At 38.6% G+C, this 21741-nt stretch overlaps 1 protein-coding gene across 1 annotated transcript in view; it reads left to right on the top strand.

The window, feature by feature from the left end:
- Nucleotides 1–21741, top strand: part of LOC306641492 (kinesin-like protein KIF28) — a 64346-nt gene that overhangs the window by 1211 nt on the left and 41394 nt on the right. The window contains exon 3 of the mRNA XM_079106618.1: nucleotides 10399–10602. Coding sequence (XP_078962744.1) covers nucleotides 10399–10602 — 204 coding nt within the window. The remainder of the gene's footprint in view (nucleotides 1–10398; nucleotides 10603–21741) is intronic.

Raw genomic sequence — 21741 nt, 5'->3', positions numbered from 1 at the left:
CATTTTTTTAAAAAAAGAATGTATATATGAGATATAATAGGGTTCAAAGGTGAGATGGTTCTTTCTGGCAGAGGGTATTGGGGAGGTTATTAAAATTATGTTTGGGATCTGGGGTCGTGGCTCAGTGGTAGAGTGCTTGCCTAGCATGTGTGAGGCACTGGGTTTGATTCTCAGCACTGCATATAAATAAATGAATAAAATAAAGGTTTATCAACATCTAAAAAAAAAGTATGTTTGGACTGAGTTTTGAAAGACACATAGATAAGAGGAATGCTCAGAAAAAATGAGAAGGGAAATGACAGAGCTTTGGTGAACTGTGGGGACTATCTCAAGCATACGGGTAGTTGGAGTTATATAAAGAACAAGGGGGGCCCTCCCTCCAAACCTTATCATCATATCAACAGGGATTCAAAACCCCACTTATAACCATATTTTAATACAATTTAAAATTAAAAATTCCTCACTTCTCACTTGGCTTACCATTCCATATTGAACCAGTTTTATTCTTTCTAGAATATAAAACCCTGTATTAAACTATCTTTAAGAAAGAAATAGTATGTCACCTAAAATAATCTGCTAATAAAATCTACATATATATCATAAAAAAATAATATAGGGGAACAAAAAATACTTAAAGAAATGATGACTGAAGCCAGGTGCGGTAACACATGCCTATAATCCCAGTGACTTGGGAGGCTGAGGCAGGAGGATGTTAAGTTCAAAGCCAGCCTCAGCAACTTAATGAGGACCTAAGCAAGTCAGTGAGACCCAGTCTCTAATAAAATAAGAAAAAGGGCAGGGGATTGGCTCAGTGGTTAAGCACCTCTGGGTTCAATCCCTGGTACAAAAAAAAAAAAAAAAAAAAAGAAAGAAAGAAAGAAATGATGACTGAGGTTTTTGTCAAATTTGATGGAAGCTATAAACCACAGATCCACAAAGTTTAATGAGTCCTGAGTAGAATAGGATGTGGAAAAGCATAATGAGTTCTATTTTAATTAAATTGCTATAATCAGTGATAAAGAGAAAAATCTTCAGAACAAGAGAAAAAAGAGGAAGAGGAAGAATGACAGCAACTATATCATCAGAATGAGGCAAGCCAGAAGTCAGTCAGGGACATAGTCAAGTACTAAAACAAATGAACAAACAGCTCTGGACCTGGAATTCTCTACTCAACAAAATTATGTTTTTTTCTAATTTTTAATTTATTTAAAAGACAACTGACAGTTGAGTGTGGTGGTGCACACTTGTAATCCCAGCCGCTCAGGAGGCTGAGACAGGAGGATTGCAAGTTCAAGCCTAGCCTCAGCAAGTTAGCAAGCCCTAGCTCGAAATAAAAAATAAAAAGGACCATGGATATAGCTCAGTGGTAGAGCATCTCTGGGTTCATTGCAATCAATTGATCACTCAATCAATCAGCAACACAAAATAATAGCAATGTCTATGGGGTTTATAACATATATAAAGATAAGCTATGACAATTATACCCAAAAATTGAGAGGTAGTAGACTATATTGTTTAAGATTCTGTCCTATATGTGGGGTGATAGAGTATCTGAAGATAGGATATTTTAAGTTAAAGAAATACATCATGACCCTAAAGCACAGGGTCTTAAACTTTTTGGTTCATGATTCCTTTTTACAATTTTTAAATGATTAAGGACTCCCAAAGAGCCTTTCTCTTTGTGGGTTATATCTATCACCATTTACAGTATCTGGGTGGAATGTTATCTCACAAAAGCCATATCTCTCCAAAACCTCAGAATGTGACCTTATCAGGATACAGGGTCAGAGCAGATGTGTACATAATGATTGGGGTGGGCCCCTAATGCAGTATGACTGGTGTCCTTAAAAGGACAAATGGGTGACTTGGGCACATAAATAGAGTACCACGTGAAGAAGGGATTGGAGCTGCGCAGGCAGGGGAGGGGAGGTGGTGGACAGCAAAGGCTCCACCAAAAACTTACAAGGGAGGCTCGGAACAGCTCCTCCCTAAGACATTCTAGAAGGAACAAACCCTTTCAACATTTGGATTTCAGTCTTCCAGCTTCCAGAACTTGAGAGAATAAATTTTGTTATTTTAAGTCACCCAGTTGAGCCACTTTGTTACAGAAGTCCTTGCATAGGAATACATGGAGAAATTATTAAAAATATCTATTAATCAAAATATATAAAAATTCCATTATTAGTTAACATAAATCATGTAAAATAACATTTTTGTAAGAAACTTTTTTTTTATCCAAAACCATGCAGAAGAGGACAGCATTGCTTTACATTTTTCCAAATGTCTATAATGCCTGGCTTCATAAAAGACAGCTGGATTCCCCATCCTACATGTGATCTCTTACAACACTGCATCATGCAGCCTCTGGAAAGTTTCATTGTACACTCCATTCTACATTCATGAGAGAATGCCAACATGAATATCATTACAAAATCTCAGTTCACAAACTCCCTAAGAGGATCTCATACATCCCAGGATATTCTTTGAGATCTGCTGCCCTAATCAATAAAAAATAAAAACAAAAATATAACTAACTAATGAGTCAACTGTTGGGAAATGTAATTATGAAACATTCTCAATCTAAAGCATGGCAGGAAAAGAGTGGGGGTGGGTGGGAGAGAATATGGGGTGAGTAGAATATATGTAACAAGACAGTAGATTTAACACCAACCATATAAATTATTATAATAAAAATAAATAGTCCAAACATGCCAATTAGGAGGCAAGGATTGTTAGATCAGATAGAAAAACCAGGATCCAACAACACCTGTCTACAAGAAACCTGATTTAAATATAAAAAAAGAAAGAGATACATGCCATGCAAACACAAAGAAAAACAAAATAAGGCTCTCTTCCTCTGGAGATAACCTCCTTTCTCCCTAATACAGAGGTATTAGTCAGGGTTCTCTAGAGGAACAGAATCAACAGGAAGTATGATTACAGAAAGGGGATTTATTAGATTGGCTTACACGACCAGAAGCTGGATGGTCCACAATGACAGTCTGCAGCTCGAGAGATGGAAGAACCAGCAGATGCAAAGTCCAAGAGGCGGAAGCCCCAGAATAAGAAGGATCAACAGTGCTACCCTATCCCGAGACCAAGGCTTCTAGAAACTACCTGGAGAATCGCTGACAGAGTCCACTTGGGAAGAATGAAGAAGTGAGAGGCGATATCCTCAGATGATTGAAGCAGCAATCAAGAACCCATTCAAGAAAAGTTGAGCTTGCATCTGCATCTGCTTCCTTGTCCTTCCAACTTGTATTTCATCCAAGCCACCATCCTACTGGGTGGTGCTGCCCATGCTTAGGAAGGGTCTCCACTTCAGTTCACTATCCCACATGCCAATCATTCCTAGACACGCCCTCATGGACACACCCAGAAGCCTCTTAATCATCAGCATCTCTTAATCCAATCAAGTCAACAATTCAAATTAACCACTGCAACCTCTTGTTTTAGAGCAAAGGCATCTCTCTTGAGATTGCTCCCATTCTCCCTTGAATATGTATCTACTTTCCTAAATAAATCTCTGTTTATCCTTTGACTGGAGTATGCTGAAATTCTTTTCTATCATATATGCCAAGAACCCTACTGGTCCTGAGTCAAATTTCCCCTTCTCTCTGGAAATGCCTTGGACCCTTCTTCAGAGACGTCTTCTCCTGTGACACTACACTGGTTCTGTTGATTGTGGAGATATAGATGAGAGGATTCACATATGAAAGAAACCATGCATTTCTTATTTTCTGAGTCTGTTTTTTTATGATCTCCAGTTCCATCTATTTTCCTGCAAATGACATGATTTTGTTCTTTGTAACTGAATAATACTCCATTGTGTATATATACCACATTTTCTTAATTTATCAATCCATAATTGGGCACCTGGCTTGATTCTATGTCTTGACTATTGTAAATTGTCCCACAAGAAACATGGTATGTAACAGGGTCCACTTCATACTTTGAATATAACACTGCTGCTCTGGGCTTATTTGAAAACTGACATTTTTCCCCCTTCCTCTTCTCCCTCTCCCTCTCTCCTTTTCTAGCCATGGGAGAAGGAAGATTAATCTTCTTCCCATCCTAACTTATCTATCCTTTGACTCATGGGCCACAGGGGTGAAGGAATCCAGCCTTCAGGGTTCACCTGGGGGTCTGAGAAATGGCTCTCTCTCAAGGCTACAAATGAGTTATGACTCCAGTCATGGCATAGCAGGAATATAGCCTTTGAATGCCTTCTGTAAAAGTCTCTGTTTCTGCTGGCAGTTAGAATTATAGCTTTTGGCATAGGAGTCCCCTGTGTTTTTCCTTTGCTAGCAAAACAATAAAATTTCTTTTTCCTTTTTCTTAAAAAGAAAAGAAAGAAAGAAAGAAAGAAAGAAAGAAATAGGAAAGGCTACATTTACCTCACACCAAAGGAACTGCAGAACAAGAAATATTTCATAATGAAGAAACCATCTTCTTAAGAAGACGAAACGACTCTGAAGGGGTGGGCACCTAATAACTGAACTTCAAAGTACGTGAAGCAAAAACTGATAGAAGTGGAAAAAGGAATAGACAAATCTATGATGGTGCTTGGTGATTTCATACTCCCATCTTAGTAATTGATTTTTTAAAAACCAAAGTCAGTAAAATTAGGGAGGACTGGAACAATACTATAAACCTACTGGACGATTACATCCCACTCCTGACACACCCCTTTATGGAACTTTACATGTCCCTCCTTCCTTCCTTTCTGTACTGGGGATTGAACCTAGGGGTGTTTTACCACTGAACTACATGTCTAGTCTTTTTTCATTTTCATTTTTATTCCTGGGGCCTAGAACTTGGGATCCTCTTGCCTCCGTCTTCCAAATCACCAGGGTTACAGGTGTGTGTCACTACACCCAACTATACGCACTCTTTAAGCACACATGCAGCTTTTATCACGATAGGTCATATTCTGGATCATAAAACTAGTCTCAATAAAAGATAACTGAAATCACAAAATATATTCTCTGACCATGGTAGAATTAAATGAGAAAGAGACAACAGAAATATATTTGGAAAATTCACAATTACTTGGAAAATGACAGTCTTCTAAATAATCAAGGAAGAAATCACAAGGGAAATTTCTGTGGGTTGAATGTGTCTCCCAAAGTTCACAGGTTGGCAATGTTATCCCCAATCCCAAGTGTAGAGAGGTGGGACCTTTAAGAAGTGAGTGGTCATGAGGCTTTGCCCTCAAGAATGGGTTATCATCATTATTGTGAGAGTGGGTTCCTGATAAAGGGGTAAGCTTGACCCACTTTCCTCTCTGACCTTCCACCATAAGATAATGCATCAAGAAGGCTCTTGCCAGATGCATTGATCATGGACTTCCCAACCTCAGAACTGTGAGTCAATAAATGTCTGTTCATTAGAAATTACCCAGTCTGTGATATTCTGTTATAGTATCACAAAACAAACTAAGACAGAAATTAGAAAATATGAATGAAAATGATGAATGAAAATCAGAACATCAGAACATCTGTCATTGGGATGCATCTAAAACAGAACTTAGAGGAAACCGGATAGATTAAAACTTTTATTAGAGGGCTGGGGTTGTGGCTCAGTGGAAGAGCACTTGTCTTGCATGTGTGAGGCACTGGGTTTGATCCTTAGCACCACATAATTAAATAATATAAAGCTATTTTGTCCATCTACAACTAAAAAAAATTATAAAAAAACTTTTATTAAAGAAGAATATCACAAATTAATATTGTAAGCTTCCACCTAAGAATTTAGAAAAAAAAGAGTAAACACAAAATAAGCAGAGAAAGTAAAAAGATAAAAGCAATAATTAATGCAATGTAAAACAATAGAGAAAAAAATCAGTGAAATAGAAATCTGCTTCAAAAGATCAACTGATAAAACTTTAGCCAAACTTATCCAAAAAATATATAAAGAGTGAAGAGGAAATGAAAGCAGGACTTTACTATAGATCTTACAGATATTGAAAGAACAACTAGGGAATATTATGTACAATTTAATGCCCATACATTCATCGACATAGATAAAATGGATACAAGACACTCAAGTTCACTCAAGTGACCCTATATCTATAAAAAAAATTAAATTTATAGTTAAAAACTCGCCAAAGAAAACTCTAAACTCAGATGCCTTTGCTGGGAAATTCTACCAGAGAAATGATGGATTGTGGTTGTTGTTTTTAATCTTGCAGATGATTAAAAAAAAAAAGAAAAAAGGAACCCTTTCCATCTCACTTTTGAAGCCAGTATTATACTAAAACACCCAATGATATTATAAAAACACTACAGACCAATATTTTTTTTTGAATATAGATACAAAAACCATTAATGCAATTTTAGCCAAGGAATTCAATAATATATCTGAAAGATAAAACATGAACTACCAAGTGGGGTTTTCCTTAGAATAGGAAATTGAATTAACACTTGAAAGTCAGTGTAATTCATCATACAATCAACACAGGAGAAAAAAAAATACATGATCATATACAGAAAATCACTTTACAAAATTCAACACCCAATCATGATTTTTTAAAAAACCCAGCAAACTTAAAAATAGGAGAAATCTTCCAAGAAATAGAACTTCCATGAAAAATATGGGTTATGTCACATTTGATTGAGAAACAATGTATTCTCCCCAAGGCTGGGAACAAGGAGAGGATATTCATTCTCTTCATTTTTATTTTCCATTGGTTTTAAGTAATTTATAGATCAGATCTTTTGCCATTAAAATTTGACTTATTTTTCTTTTTAAAATAAAGTTGTAAGAATTTGTTATATATTTGGAATACTTAATCAGATATTTGTTTTGTGAATGTTTTCTTTATTGGTGGCTTGCCTTTTCATTTGTTGTTTTCATAACAAAGCCTTATTTATCAAAATATTTCTCTGTGCTTTATGCTTTTTGTGCCCTAATATATTTTTGTCAGTTCTGAGATCACAATAATTTTTCTTATTCTTTCTATAGAGGTTTTGTAATTTTAGCTCTAACAGTGATGTCTATGAACCATTTTAAGCTGATTTTATATGGTATGAAGAAATAATTAATGTTTCTCTGGTTCCCCCATATGAATATCCAGTATCTTTGGCATTATTTATTGAAAAGTACCTTATCACCTGTATTAGTTTGCTAGGGCTGTCATAACAAATCATAGTAATGTATTGCTTAACAACAGGGATATTCTCTAAACAAGGTGTCATTAGGTGATTTTTTTCATTGTGCAAACAGCATAGAGTGTATTTACCCAAACCTAGATAGTCAGTTACTATAGTGTAATTTTTTTTTTTTTTTTTCTGTTCTGGGGATTGAACCCAGGGCTTGCACATGCTAGGCAAGTGTTCTACTACTGAGCTACATTCCTTGAATCTTTCTAAGTTTTATTTTGAGATAGGGTCTCAAAATATTCCACTTCATTAGCACTTAGGGAAATGTAAACTAATACATCCATGAGAATGACAAAAATTAAAAACTGACAATACTAAGTGTTGACACACATGTTGAACACCTGGAACTCTCCTACAGTGCTCATGGAAATGCAAAATGGTTTAATGGTTTTGGAAAATAAGGTGTTTCCAAATTTAAGCACTTAACCACACAATGGTAGGAGAAATAAAAATGTATTTCCTCACGTATAACTGTATACAAATGTCCATGGCAGCTTTATATATAATTATTACAAACTGAAAACAACTCTAATTTCACCAACTTGTGAGTGAATAAGATCGTGATTTTTTTTTTTTTTGGTACCAGGGGTGCTCAGCCATTGAGCCACATCCCTAGCCCTTTTTTGTATTTTATTTAGAGACAGGGTCTCACTGAGCAGCTTAGGGCCTTGCTAAGTTTCTGAGGTTGGCTTTGAACTCATGATCCTCCTGCCTCAGCCTCCAAAGCTGCTGGGATTACAGGCATGTGTCACCCAGCATCAGGATGTATTTATAAAGTAGATTACAATTTAGCAATAAAAAGGAAAACACTGATTAGGTACAACAACCTGGGTGAATCTCAGAAGTAACATACTTAGTGAAAGAAATCAAATACACAAGACTGTCCACTGTACAACTCTACTTCTCTGGCAATTACAAACAAAAAACAAACAAAACTATAATTTCAGAAAGTAAATCAGTAGTGGTCAGTGGCCTCTGGTGGGAGAAGGGGCCTGACTGCAGAGTAACACAAGGGAACTTCTTGGAATGATGAAAACGAACAAAAATGTGTAGATCGCAGTGGTGGTCACATGGCCCACTACCTATGTTAAAACTGATCAAACTGTATACTTAAAATGAATGACTTAGTGAATATTAACTTTACTTCAGTGAAGACCTTAAGAATTATAAGGAAACCTCTTTGTCAACAACTTATCCAACCCAAAGTGAGTTTTTGTTGACCACTGACTAAGACATTGTAGAATTTTTGTTTCGTGTGTCTATTGGAAATTTCTCCAGAGGCCCATGTGTTGGACAGTTGGTCCCCAGCCTGTGGAGCTATTGGGAAGTAGTGGAACCTTCAGAGGTGGGGTCTAGTGAAAGTAAGTTGGGACATTAGGGATACTGGAATCCCAGAACCTTCTTCTCTCCCTGTTTGCTTCTTGGTTGCCATAAAGTGAACAGCCCTCTTCTGCCATACACTCCTGCCATGGGCCCAAAGAATAATGCCAACTGACCATGGTCTGAAACTGAGAAAACAAACCTTTTCCTCCTTATAAGTTGGTTATCTCAGGTATTTTGTGGCATTGATGGAAAACTAACATAATGAAATATAGTATAGGAAAATATTTTCTTTATTTGATTATAGAATGATGAATGGGAAGAAATTAGAAATGTAGTGCTGAGAAGGAAAGACAGCAAGCCAGTTACTAAGCTTAGTAATCACTCCTTAGTTTTGGTTAAAGTAGACATCCATTATGAAAACACATTTTTTCTGATGAAAGTATGGCACAGCATTCTGGTGAACGATAGCTGAAATTCCACATTTCAGGCCTGAAGCTCCACTAATTTTTCTATTTCTTTCTCATGAAAAACAAATATTATAAGAAAACTGGCTATTTTCTATTGTCCTAATGAAAAGCACACCAAGTTGATATGTACATATTTCTCAGAAATAAAAGTTATATAAATTTTTTTCTAGTAAAAATTTTAACAAATGGAGCATATGATTCTTTTTTTTTTTTTTTTGGAGCATATGATTCTTCCTGTTTTATTTTTGATATTAGATGGTATGGAGAAATGTACCTAAGATAAGAAAATAAAGAACCTAAAATAACTATTGCTGGCAATGGATATAGCCCAGATAACCAAAGAAGCTAGACCACATCCCCTGTTGCAAGCAATTGTGACACAGGTATCTATCTCCCACTTAAAAAAAATTTTAAAGATCCATACATTAGTCAGTTTTCTGCACTATAATAAACACCCAAGTTATCAACTCATAAAGAAAAAAATATTTATTTTGACTTATAATTTTAGAGATTTCAGTCCACTGGTCAGTTGGGCCCATTACTCTTGGATCTATGGCCAAGAGTAATGGGCCATAGATCAGGGCCCATCATGGCAGGGAGCAAGTGACAGAACAAAGCCACTCACCTCACAGCCAGAATGCAAAAGAGAGAAAGAGATCAAGCTCCTACAATTCCTTTAGAGGACATTCCCTAATGTCCTGAAACTTCCCATTAGGCTTGACCTTGTTTTTTACTTTTTATTCTTTTGCATTGTTGGAGACTGAACCCAGGGCCTCACATATGCAAGGCAAGTGCTCTTCCACTGAGCTACATGCCCAGCTCTAGGCTCCACCCCTTAAAGGTTCCGGACCTCCCAATAGCACCAAGCTGGAAACCAAGCCTTTAGCACATGGATCTTTGGGAGACATCCAAGACCCAAACTACAGTGTGTGTGCATGCACACACATGCTGGAGAAATGCTTCAGAACCACTGGGTCTGATGCAAAAAGAGTTCACCCATAGAAGGCTAAAATTAGTGTAGGTTACTTTGTGATATTATTATTTGGGTTACAGAATAAAGAAATAGAAAATGCTTTGATGGGTCTGGGTCCCTTGAAATTTTTTGTTTAATTGCTCAATTTCAGAGACCTAGTCTATCTCTTGTAAAGGCTACAAAATAGACAAATTCATTACTGATGGATACTACAAGCCAGTTCAAGGTATCCATGATGTGGCCCATGCATGTGAATGTGCAGTGTCTTCCAAACTGACAAGGCTCTTTTTCCAAGTTTGCTTTGCTAGCTCTAAGCATCTGAGTTGTGTTTCAGCAGATCATATACTAATTAAGGTGGAGTTGCTTAAAACAAGAATATTTATTAGACATTAAGAGCACTGTCAAAGTAGGAACATGTAAGTAAACATGCCACAAGCCCGTGCTGACATGACACCTGTGATCCTCTTTCTAGAGAGACGTTTTCCATGACATCGGGAGGGGAATCCTGGACAGTGCATGGCAAGGCTACAATGCTACTCTCCTGGCCTATGGTCAGACTGGCTCTGGAAAAAGCTACTCCATGATTGGGTTTGGTGCAAACAAGGGTATTATTCCAAGTGTGTGTGAAGAGCTCTTTCAAGCAATTGAGAATCAGGGGAGGAATCAAGAGTATCAGGTATGCATTATTCTAGAATACCTCCTTCAAAGAATGACACTTTTTCTTTTGTCATTTTGAACCTCTCCCCCAAATAGAAGTTATTAGCATCTCTGTTTTAGAATCATTTTAGAACATTTTAGAACAATTTATGTGTGTGTGCTGGGGTTTAAATTCAGCTACATAGTTCTACAACTGAGTTATATACCCATCTCCAAGGACATGTATTTAAAAAACAATGGGTATTCTAGAAGCAGACAGAACTGATAACACTAATAACGGGTTACTCTTTTTTGGGGAGTGGGTACCAGGGATTGAACTCAGGGGCACTTGACCACTGAGCCACATTCCCAGCCCTATTTTGTATTTTATTTAGAGACAGGGTCTTGCTGAGTTGCTTAGCATCTCAGATTTTGCTGAGACTGGCTTTGAACTCCCTGAGCCACTGGGATTACAGGCGTGTGCAACCATGCCCGGCAAGGGGGTTACTCTTGAGGTTGAATCAACCTTAGCTGATTCAAGTCTATAGTTTCCTTTGCTCCTCTCTTCTACCACGGTTGTGGCTGTGTTCTCATCTTATTTGCTTTATTATTTATTTTGATGCTGGGATGGAACCCAGAGTCTCATGCATGTTAAGCACTTGCTCTACCACTAAGCTACACTTCCAGTCCCCCAAATGTGACTTTGTTGATTACTTGTGCCATGTAAGTTCTTACTTGCCCTGGCATGGAAGACCCAAGACTAAATTTTAGGTTCACTGAAGCTTGGTGGCATTTTCAAGATGCAGTGTAACTGGTAGCATGCTCAAATTTAGAACATGACAGCAAAATGTCAACAAATACCTATCTGCATAGTCTGTGTCTCTGCTTTGTGTAACGGCAGAAGAGATTTAATTGGTGTTATGAAGATTCAATATTGCATTCTTTTTTGTCTTAATTACGTTCTGATTTTGAAGGTAATATGTTCAAGTTAGAAATTACATAATCTCTTCAACCTAACTAAATAGCATTAACATTTCAGTGTCTCTAATTCTTTTAATTAAAAGTATTTCCAAGGAATGCAAGTAGAGTTTAATTTATTTATTTATTTATGGTACTGGGGATTGAACTCAGGGCCTAGTGCTTGCGAGGCAAGCACTCTACCAGCTGAGCTATCTCCCCAGCCCATAAATAGTTTAAGAACTTAAATACTCAAGAGAAAGGAAAGTATATGTCCACATAATTTTTTTTTATATCAGGATTGAACCCAGTGGTGCTTAACCACTGATCCACATCCCCAATACCTGCTTTTTTTATTTTTTGTTTTGAGACAGGATCTTGCTAAGTTGCTTAGGGCCTAAGTTGCTAAGGCTGACTTCGAACTTTTGATCCTCCTGCCTCAGCCTCCCAAGCTGCTGGGATTATAGGTGTTCACCACCACACCCAGCTCCAAACAAAATTTGAACATGAATATTCCATAGCAGTATATTCACAATCACCCAAAAGTGGAAATAACCCAAATGTTCATCAAATGATGAGTAGATGAATAAAGTGTATCCCCACACAATGGAATATTATCCAACCTTAAAAAAAAGGACATTCTAATGCTTTTACAACATGGACAACTCTGGAAATATTATGCTAAGGGAAAGAAGACACAAAAGGTCAAATAGTGTTTGATTATATTTTTATGAAATGGCGACAGAAAGAAGACTAGTGGTTTCTATGGCTGGTGGGGGAGGGGAGACAGCAGAAAATGGGAAGTGATGGTGATGGACTTCATTGTTTATATTCTAAATATAGGTTGTGGTGATGCTTGCACAACTCTGCATTCCCGGATTGGTTCCTAGACCACCACCACCACCACTTCCCTGGATACCAAAATCTGTGGATATTCAATAACATATAAAATAGCACAGTATTCACAGATAACCTTTGTGCATCATCCCAGATACTTTAAATTATCTCTAAATTACTTATAATACCTAATACAATGTAAATAGTTGTTATACTTTATTGTTTCAGGAATAAGAGGGGAAAGTCTGTACATGTTCAGTAAAGATATTTTAAAAACTGTTTTCAACCTACAATTGGCTGAACCAGCAGATACAGAATCTGAGTTTGGCATGTCAGCTATATCCTAAAAACCACTGGATCATACACTTCATTTATTTATTATTATTTTTTTGTTGGGGGGTGCTGGTGATTGAACCCAGAGCACTGAGCTTCTTTCCAGCCTTCTTTAAAAAATTTTGAGACAGGGTCTTGTTAAGCTGCTGAGGCTAACCTTGAATCCTCCTGCCTCAGCTTCCTGAATTGCTGGAATTATAGATGTGCACCACTGTACCCAGAGGATTATATACTTTATTTTTATTAGAGCTTTATACAGTAGTTGGATTCATCCCAACAAAATCATACAAGCATGGAATTCAATTTCAGTTCATGATACCCACCTTTTTCTTCCCATTCTCCTTCCTCTACTCAGCTAAACTTTTTTTTGCTCATCTATTTATTTATATTTGATTGGTTCTTTTTCTTTATATATAAAGGTTAAACTCCCCATGGAATATTTATATGTGCATATGATTTTTTTTTTTTATTGTAAACAAATGGGATACATGTTGTTTCTCTGTTTGTACATGGCGTAAAGGCATACCATTTGTGTAATCATAAATTTACATAGAGCAATGTTGTTTGATTCATTCTGTTATTTTTTTCCCTTCCCCCCACCCCTCCCACCCCTCTCTACCCTCTATACAGTAGTTCCTTCCTCCATACTTGCCCCCCTCCCTAACCCTAACTCTAACCCTTCCCTCCCCCCCATTATGTGTCAACCTCCACTTATTAGCGATATCATTCGTCCTTTGGCTTTTTGAGATTGGCTTATCTCACTTAGCATGATATTCTCCAATTTCATCCATTTGCCTGCAAATGTCATAATTTTATCATTCTTTATGGCTGAGTAATATTCCATAGTATATATATACCACAGTTTCTTTATCCACTCATCAATTGAAGGGCATCTAGGTTGGTTCCACAGTCTGGCTATTGTGAATTGAGCAGCTATGAACATTGATGTGGCTGTATTTCTGTAGTATGCAGATTTTAAGTCCTTTGGGTATAGGCCAAGGAGTGGGATAGCTGGGTCAAATGGTGGTTCCATTCCAAGTTTTCTAAGGAATCTCCACACTGCTTTCCATAGTGGCTGCACTAATTTGCAGCCCCACCAGCAGTGTATGAGTGTACCTTTCTCCCCACATCCTCGCCAACACCTGTTGTTGCTCGTATTCTTGATAATCGCCATTCTAATTGGGGTGAGATGGAACCTTAGGGTGGTTTTGATTTGCATTTCTCTTATTACTAGAGATGTTGAACATTTTTCCATATGTTTGTTGATTGCTTGTAGATCTTCTTCTGTGAAGTGTCTATTCATTTCCTTAGCCCATTTGTTGACTGGACTGTTTGAATTCTTGGAGTAGAGTTTTTTGAGTTCTTTATAGATTCTGGAGATTAGTGCTCTATCTGAAGTATGATTGGCAAAGATATTCTCCCACTCTGTAGGCTCTTTCTTCGCATTACTGATAGTTTCCTTTGCTGAGAGAAAGCTTTTTAGTTTGAATCTATCCCAGTGGTTGATTCTAGCTTTTATTTCTTGTGCTATGGGAGTCCTGTTAAGGAAGTCTGGTCCTAGACCAACAAGATGAAGATTTGGACCTACTTTTTCTTCTATAATCTGCAGGGTCTCTGGTCTGATTCCGAGGTCCTTAATCCATTTTGAGTTTAGTTTCGTGCATGGTGAGAGATATGGGTTTAGTTTCATTCTGTTGCATATGGATTTCCAATTCTCCCAGCACCATTTGTTGAAGAGGCTATCTTTTCTCCATTGCATATTTTTGGCCCCTTTGTCTAGTATGAGAAAATTGTACTTATTTGGGTTTGTGTCCGTGTCCTCTATTCTGTACCATTGATCTACCTTTCTATTTTGGTACCAATACCATGCCGTTTTTGTTACTATTGCTTTGTAGTAGAGTTGAAGATCTGGTATTGCAATACCCCCTGTTTCACTCTTCCTGCTAAGGATTGCTTTAGCTATTCTGGGTTTCTTATTCTTCCAGATGAATTTCATAATTGCCTGCTCTATTTCTGTAAGGTACGTCATTGGGATTTTAATTGGAATTGCATTGAATTTGTATAGCACTTTAGGTAGTATGGCCATTTTGACAATATTAATTCTTCCTATCCAAGAACATGGAAGATCTTTCCATCTTCTAAGGTGTTCTTTAATTTCTTTCTTTAGTGTTGTATAGTTCTCATTGTAGAGGTCTTTCACCTCTTTTGTGAGATTGATTCCCAAGTATTTTATTTTTTTCGAGGCTATTGTGAATGGGGTAGTTTTCCTAATTTCTCTTTCTGAAGATTCATCACTTATGTATAAAAATGCGTTGGATTTATGGGCATTGATCTTGTAACCTGCTACTTTACTGAAATCACTTATGAGTTCTAAGAGTTTTCTGGTGGAATTTCCAGATTCCTCTAAATATATAATCATGTCATCAGCGAACAGGGATAGTTTGAGTTCTTCTTTTCCAATTCGTATCCCTTTAATTTCTTTGGTTTGTCTAATTGCTCTGGCCAGAGTCTCAAGAATGATGTTGAATAGAAGTGGTGAAAGAGGGCATCCCTGCCTTGTTCCAGTTTTTAGGGGGAATGCTTTCAGTTTTTCACCATTTAGAATGATATTAGCCATGGGCTTAGCATAAATGGCCTTTACAATATTAAGGAATGTTCCCACTATCCCTATTTTTTCTAGTGTTTTGAGCATGAAGGGGTGCTGTATTTTATCAAATGCTTTTTCTGCATCTATTGAAATAATCATGTGATTCTTGACTTTAAGTCTATTAATATGGTGAATTACGTTTATTGATTTCCTGATGTTGAACCAACCTTGCATCCCTGGGATGAAACCCACTTGATCATGGTGCACTATCTTTTTAATATGTTTTTGTATGCGATTTGCTAAAATTTTGTTGAGAATTTTTGCGTCGATGTTCATTAAGGATATTGGTCTGAAATTTTCTTTCCTTGATGAGTCTCTGTCTGGTTTAGGTATCAGTGTGATATTGGCTTCATAGAATGAGTTTGGGAGGGTTCCCTCCTCTTCTATTTTATGGAATACTTTGAGAAGTATTGGAATGAGCTCTTCCTTAAAGGTTTTGTAGAACTCGGCTGAGAACCCATCTGGTCCCGGACTTTTCTTTGTTGGTAGGCTTTTGATGACTTCTTCTATTTCAGTACTTGAAATTGGTCTATTTAAATTGTTTATGTCCTCCTCATTCAGTTTAGGCAATTCATATGTCTCTAGAAACCTGTTGATGTCTTCGAAATTTTCTATTTTGTTGGAGTATAGATTTTCAAAATAGCTTCTAATTATGTTTTGTATTTCCATCCTGTCTGTAGTGATATTTCCTTGTTCATTCCGAATTTTAGTGATTTGGGTTTTCTCTCGTCTTCTCTTTGTTAGTGTGGCTAAAGGTTTATCAATTTTGTTTATTTTTTCGAAGAACCAACTATTTATTTTGTCAATTTTTTGTATTGTTTCTTTTGTTTCAATTTCATTGATTTCAGCTCTGAGTTTAACAATTTCCTGTCTTCTACTACTTTTGGTGCTGTTCTGTTCTTCTTTTTCTAAGGCTTTGAGCTGTAGTGTTAGGTTGTTTATTTGTTGAGTTTTACTTCTTTTATTAAATGCGCTCCATGAAATAAATTTCCCTCTAAGTACTGCTTTCATAGTGTCCCAGAGGTTTTGCTATGATGTTTCTTTGTTCTCATTTACCTCTAAGAATTTTTTAATTTCCTTCCTAATATCTTCTGTTATCCATTCATCATATAATAGCATATTGTTTAATCTCCAGATGTTGGAATAGTTTCTGTGTTTTACTCTTTCATTTATTTCTAACTTCAATCCATTATGATCTGATAGAATACATGCTAGTGTCTCTATCTTCTTGTATTTGCTAACATTAGCTTTGTGGCATAATATATGGTCTATTTTAGAGAAGGATCCATGTGCTGCTGAGAAGAAAGTGTATTCACTCTTGATTGGATGGAATATTCTATAAATGTCCGTTAAGTCTAAATTATTGATTGTGTTGTTGAGATCTATGGTTTCTTTGCTCAATTTTTGTCTGGAAGATCTGTCCAGTGGTGAGAGCGGCGTGTTAAAATCACCTAGTATTATTGTGTTGTGGTCTATTTGGCTTCTGAAATTGAGAAGGATTTGTTTGACATACATAGATGAGCCACTGTTTGGGGCATAGATGTTTATGATTGTTATATCTTGCTGATTTATGCTTCCCTTAAGCAGTATGAAATGACCTTCTTTATCCCTTCTGACTAACTTTGGCTTGAAGTCCACATTATCGGAAATGAGGATGGATACTCCAGCTTTTTTGCTGAGTCCATGTGCATGGTCTGTTTTTCCCCATCCTTTCACCTTTAATCTATGGGTATCTTTTTCTATGAGGTGAGTCTCTTGCAGGCAACATATTGTTGGATCTTTCTTTTTAATCCAGTCTGCCAGTCTATGTCTTTTGATTGATGAATTCAGGCCATTAACGTTCAGGGTTATTATAGAGAAATGATTTGGTTTCCCGGTCATTTGGTTCATTTTTAAAATTTTGTTTATTTATTTGTTTGACACAACTTGTTTCCTCCTTTATTTGACAATTCCTTTAGGATAATTCCTCCCTTTGCTGATTTGCTTCTTTGTTTTTCATCTCTTCCTCATGGAATATTTTGTTGAGAATGTTCTGTAATGCTGGCTTTCTTTTTGTAAATTCTTTTAGCTTTTGTTTATCATGGAAGGATTTTATTTCATCGTCAAATTTGAAGGTAAGTTTTGCTGGGTATAAGATTCTTGGTTGGCATCCATTTTCTTTCAGGGCTTGAAAAATGTTGTTCCAGGACCTTCTAGCTTTTAGGGTCTGGATTGAAAAATCTGCTGATATGCGTATTGGTTTCCCCCTGAATGTAATTTGGTTCTTTTCTCTCACAGCCTTTAAAATTCTGTCTTTATTTTGTATGTTAGGTATTTTCATTATAATGTGCCTTGGTGTGGGTCTGTTGTAATTTTGTGTATTTGGAGTCCTGTAAGCCTCTTGAACTTGATTTTCCATTTCATTCTTCAGATTTGGGAAATTTTCTGATATTATTTCATTGAATAGGTTGTTCATTCCTTTGGCTTGTTTCTCTAGGCCTTCCTCAATCCCAATAATTCTTAAATTTGGCCTTTTCATGATATCCCATAGTTCTTGTAGATTCTGTTCATGATTTCTTACCATCTTCTCTGTTTGTTCAGCTTTGTTTTCAAGGTTAAATATTTTGTCTTCAATGTCTGAGGTTCTGTCTTCCAGGTGTTCTATCCTATTGGATATGCTTTCTATGGAGTTCTTAATTTGGTTTATTGTTTCCTTCATGTCAAGGATTTCTGTTTGGTTTTTTTTCAATATCTCTAACTCTTTATTGAAATGATCTTTTGCTTCCTGTATTTGCTCTTTTAACTGTCGATTGGTGCGATCAATCAATGCTTGCATTTGCTCTTTCATCTCATCATTCAATGCTTGCATTTGCTCTTTCATCTCCTCGTTTGCTTCTCTGATCATTTTAATTATGTACATTCTGAACTCCTTTTCTGTCATTTCTTCTGCCATGCTGTCATTGGGTTTTATTGATGTAACATCTAGATTTGTTTGCAGCATTTTCTTTCCTTGTTTTCTCATGTTGTTCAGATATCAGTGGACCGCTGAGATATTGCAGATTTCCTCTGTTGATTTACAATGACCCTGAAGATTTCTATATATATCCTCTCTTAGCCTTCAGTAGGCTGAAGTCTTGGAGGAGGTTGATAATGCGGTGCTCCACAAGGAAGCTGCCTCTCTAGGAGTGGTGGCCTTCAGGTGGGGTATATTCCCTGCTAGTGGGCAGAGGTGCCTCCACTTGTTGACCAATGGTCATCCAAAGGGGACCTAGGCTGTGGGCTGAGGCAAGGCCTGTTTGGGCCTGAGTCTCTGGTTTTACCGTCCTTGTGGGAAACCTCACCCAGCAGGGAAGACTCACCCGGTGGGGAGGTCTCGCTGGTCAGTTTCCTCCTAGAGGTTCCCCTCAATTTACAGCTACTGCCTGGGCTGGGCTGCCTTCCTCTGCAAAGTTTCCAGGGGCCCGGCCCTACCTCCTGGGCCTGGGAGCCTCACCCTTCGCAGATGAATCTCCTTAGGCTGCCCCTCCTCAGAGAATTTGCCCATAGGCCTGGAACCTTCGCTCCGCCCTAAGCCTGTCTCTGTGCGGCTCTTCCACCCAGAAGCCTCCTAGATCCTGGGACCCTGTTCTGCACCTAATCGCCTGGCTGCGTGGCCCCTCCTCTGAGCAGCCACCTGTGGCCCCGAACAATCGCTCTGAGTCCCAGAGACCCGCCACAGGCCTCTTCCTCCAGACAGCCGCCCAGTATGCCAGTGCGGTCACTAGGAGTCCAAGAAACTCACTTCGTGCCTCCTCCTCCCACCAACCACCCGTAGCCCGGGGCAATCAATCACTCCGAGTCGAAGTGACCCTGCCCGTTCCTCCTCCTTCTCCAGATAACCCCCCGGGTGTTCAGGAGCAGTCCCTCTGAGTGGCTCTGAATCCACGTGACCCGCTGCACGGGTCCTCTGGGCAACCGCCCGGAGCTCTGGTGTGGTCCCTCAAGACCAAGCGTCCCACCACGCTTCTCCTCCAGGCAGCCCCCCTGTGTTCAGGAGCTGTCACTTTAAGACCAAACAACTCACCACTCGCCTTCTCCTCTGAGCAGCCGCCTGGAGCGCTAATGCAGTCACTGCGAGTCCAAAGGACCCGCCGCGCTCCTTCTCCTCCTTCTCCTACTCCTCCGGGCAGGCCCCGGGGTTCAGAAGTGGTCAGGGTCCAAACAGCTCGCCACGCAGCCCCTTCTCTGGCAACCGCCTGTAGTTCCCGTATAGTCACCCGAATCCAAGCGGCTGCTCCTCTTCCTCCTTGTCCTCAGGGCAGGCCCCGGGGTTCAGAAGCGTCGTTCTGATTCCAAACAGCTCGCCGCGCGGCTTCTCCTCTGGCAACCGCCTGCAGCTCTGGCGCAGTCTCTCGGAATCCAAGTGGCCACGCTCCTCTCCTCCTCCTCAGGGCAGGCCCCGGTGTCCTGAGTCCACACAGTTCTCCCCGCCACTCCTCCCCCGGGCAGCCGCCGGAGCCCCAGTGGCTGCTCCGGGTCCCAGCGCTGTGCCGAGCGGCCTCCTCTATGGCGCTCCAGCGGGGGGAGGGGCGTCTCGCCGGCAGTTCTACTTCACAAAGTTTCCTGCGTTCCGGGACCCCCGTCCCATCCGGGATGCCCCCCCAGGGGGTGAGAGTCACCCGGCTACTTTGAGTTGGTCCCAAGCGTCTCAATATCTCCTCTCTTGAATCCTGAGTTCTGGAGCAACACGTAATGCAGCCACCCTCTAGGCCGCCATCTTGAAAACCCTCTGCATATGATTTTTTAAGAAGTGATTCCACATTGGCTCCCCTCTCCTAACCCTGTGCTCTGCCTCTCAATCTCCTTCTATATTACTGATCTTCCCTATATATTTATGATACCCTATCCTTCCCTCCTCCTTTCTTTTATTCTATTCTAGTTTCCACATATGAGAGAAAATATTTGGCTTTTGAGTTTCTAAGCCTAATTTAATTTCACTTAGCATAATTTTCTCCATTTCCATTCTTTATGGCTAAATAGAACTCCATTGTGTATGTGTGTGTGTGTGTGTGTAAATTATAATTTCTTAATCTATTTATCTATTAACAGGCATCTGGGTTGATTCTACTGTGAATTGTGCTGCTATAAACATTGAGGTGGCTGTATTGCTGCAGCAGGCTGATTTAGTTCTGTTGAGAAAATACCAAGGAGTAGATAGCTGGGTCGTATGGTAGTTCCATCCTTAGTTTTTTGAGGAATATCCATACTACTTTCCAGAGTGGTTGCACTGATTTGCAGGCCCACCAACAATGTACAAGTGTACCCTTTTATCCACATCCTTGCCAGTATTTATTATTGTTTGTATATCTTGGTCATTCTGACTAGAGTGAGATAAAATCTTAGTGTGGTTTTGATTTGCATTTGCCTGATTGCTAGAGATGTTGAACATTTTTTCATATATTTGTTGGCCATTTGTGTTTTTTCTTTTGAGAAGTTTCTGTTTAGTTCTTCTCCACATTTATTGACTGGGCTTTTTGTTCTGGTGTTAAGTTTTTTGAGTTCTTTATATATTCAGAACATTAGTCCCCTATCAGAGGAGTAGCTGGCAAAGACTCTCTCCCATTCTGCAGGCTCTCTTTACATTCTTAATTGTTTCCTTTGCTGTGCAGAACCTTTTTTAACTTATCTCATTTTTTGATTCTCTGTTTTATATCTTGTGCTTTGGGGATTTTGTTAAGGAAATCAGTGCCAACACCAACATGATTGTTGATCCTATGTTTTCTTCTAGCATTTGCAAGCTTTCTGGTCTAATTCCTAAGTCTTTGATCCATTTCAATTTGATTTTTGTGCAGGGTAAGAGATAGGGATCTAGTTTCATTTTTCTACATATAGCTATCCAGTTTTTTTTAGCACCATTTGTTAAAAAGGCTGTCTTTTCTCCAAAATATATTTTTGGCACCTTTGTCAAGTATCAGATAGCCGTAAGTGTGTGGATTTGTCTCTGTGTCTTCTATTCTGCTCCATTGGCCTTCATGTCTATTTTGATGCCAATGTCATGCTGTTTTTGTTACTACAGCTCTGTAGTATACTTTGAGGTCGGGTATTGTGATGCCTCCTGCATCACTTTTCTTACTTAGTATTGCTTTGGCTGTTCTGGGTCTCTTATTCTTCAAATGAATTTAAGGATTTTTTTTTTCTAGTTCTGTGAAGAAGGGTTATATACTTCAAATGGGTGAATTGTACAGTGTGAATTATATTTCAATAAAACAGTTGTTCAAAACTCCTAAATAGTACTGAGCAACTTATCATGGGAAACACCATCCTCCTGCCATCCCCTAACCCCCCTTCCCTATTCCTTCCCCAGTACCCATCTCCAACTCCTTATCTGTGTGCCCTACTATCATTATATTTTAAAATAATGGTGGTTCTGCTCTTCTTTGATATCAA

This window comes from Sciurus vulgaris (genome assembly GCF_902686455.1).
Source record: "Sciurus vulgaris genome assembly, chromosome: 12".
Taxonomy (NCBI): domain Eukaryota; kingdom Metazoa; phylum Chordata; class Mammalia; order Rodentia; family Sciuridae; genus Sciurus; species Sciurus vulgaris.
Note: the sequence above shows the minus strand (reverse complement) of the source record. Positions and strands in the feature narration are given on the sequence as shown.